Source organism: Aquarana catesbeiana, linkage group LG03 (genome assembly GCF_042186555.1).
Source record: "Aquarana catesbeiana isolate 2022-GZ linkage group LG03, ASM4218655v1, whole genome shotgun sequence".
Classification (NCBI taxonomy): Eukaryota; Metazoa; Chordata; class Amphibia; order Anura; family Ranidae; genus Aquarana; species Aquarana catesbeiana.
The window spans coordinates 299,805,230-299,811,229 of record NC_133326.1 but is presented as its reverse complement, the minus strand read 5'-3'; the positions used below and the strand labels follow the sequence as shown (position 1 = coordinate 299,811,229).

The following is a 6,000-nucleotide window of genomic DNA, read 5'->3' as shown; positions in this document are numbered from 1 at the left end:
TTCCACTTTAATACTGTTTATCAATACCTAAAAATATATTAAAAAGTAATCAGTGTGGTAAAATTTAATGTAGATAAGTGAACATGGATATTATCAATACCTCTTCATGTTCAGAAATAAAATTCATGTAACTGCTTTGTGCTTCTTTATCTGAACATTTTAAAATAAATACATAAGGCAAGTTTATTAGAAAATATTTAATTCTGACAATAAATGAGTACTATAAACACTGGATAAACTTTAATATAACAAAGTGTATAAATAATTAAGTAGCAGTTCTTCAAACAAAAAAATATGAAAAAAACAAAACTCTAACAGCACGCAAGGACAAATAATATCTCTTTCTTTTACAATATGGGTAATAATGCTACATATATCATCATATGTAAAATACAAGTTCCAATTTCTAATTCAGCAGCAGCTACAGTACCTAACATTGCTCGAGTGCAACATACAAAACACAAAAGGTAATAATGCTGCTGTGTCTAAAAACATAAAACCGTATAAATGTATAACTTACTATAGTAAGGAAAAAATATTAAATTTTATTACAAACAACAAGTTGTAAATTTTACAATTTTAAGGAAAGAATTATATTATTCATTGTGTACAAGTGCTGATCTGTTAGTGCTCTAGATAGCAGACGCAGTTCTGTGTCCAGTGAACAATGAAGTATTCTAGACCTAATCCCAGGCACTCAGACCCAACTAGAGGAATAAACTCATCAGTGACGGTGACGGACTATATTATCCTCTTTACACAATACTAAATTAAATGGGTACATTAAATATTGGAAAGGAAGTCCAAAAAGAAGTTTTCCTATCTACCAAAAACATCACCTCTATAGGGAAAACTTATTAATATCCTCACCAAAGGATGCTCGTCCACCTGCTGGATAACAGGAACTAAATCTTGTCTGATCCTTGGGAATGCAGGCTCCTGGAGTTGGCATTGCTCCATAGTCATTGTTCTATTGGCGTTTCTTTCTTGAGAAAATCCTGCAATAGAGGTGAAGAGCAAAAGAACTGAGAGCAAAAGAATAAATTGCCAGTGTGAGATTCATACTAGCAGGAATACAAGTGAAATACTGTTGGCTGTGTGAAAAAAATAATACATAGAAAATTGAACTGTGCTCCTGAACTAAATATAAATGAGATAAAACAAGCTAACATGAACAGATGATAATGTTACTGATTCAATGGGGTCAAATGTACACTAAAATAAATTATAGCAACTAAGCAGAATTCATCTTTTATTATCCTGACTTTAGTCTAATCTTATTGGATGCTTTAATTTGCTGCATATTATCACTTATTCTTCTACTTCTTCTATCACATCTTCTTCTACGATAGGCTAATTGACCAGTTTTCTTGGAATTGTAAGATTTAAGGCTGGGTTCACACTGCAGCACGCTGCGGCTCACAGCAGGTGTGTCCCCATTCACTGATTCAGGTCCGATTTCAGCCTGAATTTTTGGCTGAATTCGGACCTGAGACGGATCAAAAGATGCACAGGACTCCTGTGCAATTCGCACCAGAGCCGCTGTGGAGATGTGTGAACTGGCCCCATAGAGAGCCAAAAGTGTGAACTCAGCCTAAAGGACCAGTCTAGGATGGTAGAGTGATTTTTTTTTTAATTTCTTATATGCCATGGATACTCCTCTTTGATACTCCAAAGCTTCAGTCCTGTCCCTCATTTCAAAGTAAAAAATGTTGGCGACCCTAGCTATAATGATATTTTGGAATATTATCTCTAAAAGCAATTTGGGTTTGCTGTATATTATCACTTATTCTTCTACTTCTTCTATAACATCTTCTTCTATGATAGGCCAATTGAGCAGTTCCCTTGGACTGTTTTTAAAGGACCAGTCTAACATGGTAGAGTGAATTTTCTTTCTTTCTTATATGCCCTTATCTCAAAGTAAGGATATTGGTAACCCTAGTTATAATGATATCTTGGAATATTATCTCTAGAAGCAATTTAGCAGTATGGAGAAGATGCAGGATTTATAGTTTTACTGAGTTTTACTAAATGTATGAACAAGGGAACAAAAACATGGCATATTAAAGATGTAGTTAATTTTACACATAAATATACATCTTTGCTAGTAAAGATAGGAATCAGTAGCATCAGAAACCAATAAGGGTGACATAGTAATCACCTGCAGCCTGCACTGCCATCTTCTGGTTGCAGTATTCTTCTGAGGTGCCATGTATTAATAGAGTAACTGTCAAAATCAGTTTCACCATCTAAAATCATAATTAACTAGAAAATGCATTTCCTGGGGAAAATGCGTGGGAATGCTGAATAGCTAAATTGCTAAAATGGCCGCCATCAAAACTGCCCCATCATACTGCCATCAAAACTGCCCCATCAGAATTGCCCCATCAAAATTGTCCCCATTAAAACTGCCCCATCATATTGCCACCATCAAAACTGCCCCATCAGAATTGCCCCATCAAAACTGCCCCATCATATTGCCACCATCAAAACTGCCCCCATCAAAACTGCCCCATCATATTGCCACCTTTTAAACTGCTCCATTAAAATTGTCCCCATCAAAACTGCCCCATCATATTGCCACCATCAAAACTGCCCCATCAGAATTGCCCTATCAAAACTGCCCATCATATTGCCACCATCAAAACTGCCCCATCAGAATTGTCCCATCAAAACTGCCCCATCATATTGCCACCATTAAAACTGACCCATCATAATTGCCACCAATAAAACTGCCCCATCATAATTGCCCCATCAAAACTGCCCCATCAAAACTGCCCCATCAAAACTGCCCCATCATATTCCTCTATTATAAATCAGTACATGGTGTGTCTGTCCCCTCCCCTGGGCTCTGTATTCAGAGCTGAGATGCTCCAGCCACCTCCCCCCTGTGTATAACAGAAGCTTTGGTAACCATGGCAACAAAACAAACACAGTACACTCTGATTAATGGCTAAAATTTCCTGAAATTACCTCTAAACAAAAAGCTTTTTCTCAAAAACTGTAAAAGATATCAAACTGAAAAGCTATAGCCAGATAACTGAATATTTTGTGAACATTTTAAAGTTTGTTTGGTGTCTCTAGGTGAAAGTATGAAGGAGCTGAAACTTTTGGGAGCGGATGAAGAATTTAAGGATTTCAAGCATGCTCCCATTGACTTCAATATTAAAAAAAAGTGTTAAAAAGCTTAATATTTTAAAAAGTATAAATGGTAGAAAAAAAGAAAAGAGACGAACATTTTAATAGTTGAATGGTTTTAATAGCTGAAAGTATGCAGAAGTTACGCAGAGCCAAAAAACGTACGGAATAAGAATAAATAAAAAAACGAATAACAATAGTGGGACTGCTAAAGCAATCCCACTAATTAAAAAAAAAAAAAACGTTAAGACCCCTTTTACACTGAGGCAGTTTTCAGGCGTTAGAAATAGCCTCTGAAAAGCGTCACGTGACCTTAAAAAAATACCCCACTAGCGGCAAAAAGTGCTGAAAATCGCCGCTAGAACGCAGCTAAAGCACTGCAAAAACGACCGGTGCTTTAGCACTGTTATAGCGGTGCTTCAGTGTGAAAGGGATCTAAGAAAATTACTGTTTTTTGTTGTTGTTTTTTACATTTTTGTGCATTTGTCAGCCTATAATATAAAAGCAGTTTTTTTAAAGTGTTCCAAGTAAAAATATATTGGAGGAGATTTACTAAAACTGGTGCACACAGAATCTGGTGCAACTTTGAATAGTAACCAAATCAGCTCAGGTTTTATTGTCACAGCTTAAAGCGTAACTTCACTTTTGTTGAGAAAAAACATTCACAACCTTTGTTGCAGATTCCTACCTTTTGTTATTCTGAAGAAGTCACTGTTTGTTCCCATGTGCCTCTGTGCTGAGTGAGTCTAATGGGAGTGGTTTCATAATTATCACTCAGCTGTGGCACCTGCAGGGCACTAATAAGGAAAGCTGCTGGGCCTGTATCCCTTTAGACGTGTTCCTATTGGAAATATCTCACCAAAAATGACATTTTTGTTGCAGTGGATGCCTGAAATTTGACTTGTATCTTAGGCAAACTTCTGGGAAAATTGGTGAGCCAATCACACAAGCAGGGAATAATTTTTCTGGGGGGTGGTCAGTACACATTCTGCCTACAGAACAACTCCATGTAGCCATATTGCATTGCATTTATAGAAAATTACAGCAGCTGCAGATTGAAAAGGAAAGGTAATTTTTAATAACATTCAATTACAATATGATGTGTATCACAATTGTACACACTATATTATTTTTTCTTTGCCATTTTTTTCCCCATGAAAGTGGAGTTACCCTTTAATTGAACAATCTGAAGTTAAAAGCTGATTGGTTACTATGCACAGCTGCACCAGATTCTGTGTGCGCCCATTTTGGTGAATCTGCCCCATTATTTTCCTAACCACATGAGTACTAGCCTGCAACACCCCTTTATTATTAGTGCTGTGGTTTTATTGACTGGCAATTTACTGTAACAATACTGTACCCAAATACATTTTATATCATATTTTAGAAGGTAGAGCTTTCTTTTGGTAGTATTTAATGAGCACTTTTTTTTTCACTATATAAAAGGAAAAAAGAACATAAATGAAAGAAAAAATATTTCTCTTATGCCGTGTACACACGAGCGGAATGTCCGTCAGAAAGATTCCGATGGGAGCTTTTCATTGTATATTCTGACCATGTGTATGCCCCATCGGACTTTCTCCATCAAAAATTCAGACGGACTTAGATAGAGAACATGTTCTAAATTTTTCCAACGGAACTAATTACTATCGGGAAACCCGCTCGTCTGTATGCTGTTCCGATGTACCAAAAACAACGCATGCTCTGAAGCAAGTACGAGACGGAAGCTATTGGCTACTGGCTATTGAACTTCCTTTTTCTAGTCCCATCGTACGTGTTGTACGTCACCGTGTTCTGGAGGGTCGGACTTTGGCCGTGTGTATGCAAGACAGCTTGAGCGGAATTCCCTCCGAACTCCGTCGGAAAAACCTTCAGAGTTTATTCCGATGGCAAAACCGGTCGTGTGAACAGGGCATTACTTTTTGTTATAAAACATATCATATAAAAGTAGCAGGATGTAATGTAAACCACCAAAATGACCCCTTCTTGAAAAGTAGACACCCCAAGGTGATCTAATTTTTTGCCACAATTTTTTTGGAAATGAAGAAACATGCAGGTATTAAAGGGGTAAAAGGATACTGCTCGGTAATGGTGCACTAGTCACATTTCATGTGCAGGTCATACATGGGAAGGGGTGGGGGGTGAAGGGGTTAGTGTTCCGGTCACATACAGTGGGCGGATGTAGGCAAAAGGGATAATGTACAGATGTATAGTACAAGGAAGGTGAATGGGTTAATATACAGAACACTGCAAAGACAAGATACTGTATATACCGGAGAGGAGGGGGGTTAAAATGATATCTCAACTTTGGGATCCACTGATATTCTAATCTGGAACTAATGATTGAATATAACTCAATAATTTATTAATTTATTAGTTCTTCCTTCCTCCCTTTCCTCCATTGTAAGAACACCACTGCACTACTCTGCAATGTGGTAGTTTGCAAATAGGAAAGATTATAACTTTTAGTGACAAGGATGTTGTATTTAGGGCAGGATCAACAGGTATTTTCCACACTTGCTGAAAATGTTTCTGGCCTGGAAACTAATGTAGCCACCACATCTAAAGACTGTAAGCTGAACTATATTGCATTTTTGTTCTTGGGTTTAGATATCCTTTAACCACTTAACAACCGGCCCATAGCCGAATGACGGCTGCAGGGCGGTTGCTTAACTCTGGGAGGACGTCATATGACGTCCTCTCAGAATTCCCCTCTCGTTCGCCCCCTGGGGCACGCACCCGAACACATCCGTGACCGCCGGGTCCTCAGGACCCGGCGCATCACGGATCCCGGTAAATGGCCGCTGATCGCGGCCATTTACCATGTGATCGCGCCGTCAAATGACGGCGCGATCACATGTA

General features: G+C 38.1%; 1 protein-coding gene across 3 annotated transcripts in view; it reads right to left on the bottom strand.

Annotated features, from left to right (window-relative positions):
• Window positions 1-207: 207 nt before the first annotated feature.
• The window catches only part of LIN7A (lin-7 homolog A, crumbs cell polarity complex component), a 166,368-nt gene continuing 160,575 nt past the window's right edge, over window positions 208-6,000 (bottom strand). For 2 of the 3 annotated variants that reach the window (XM_073620245.1, XM_073620244.1), the window contains exon 6: window positions 208-998. Coding sequence is in view for 1 of the 3 variants with exons in the window: in XM_073620244.1 (XP_073476345.1) it covers window positions 971-998 (28 nt within the window). In the remaining 2 variants the exon portion in view is untranslated. Of the gene's footprint in view, window positions 1,026-6,000 lie in introns of all 3 variants that reach the window. The other variant, XM_073620246.1, reaches the window with a different exon arrangement.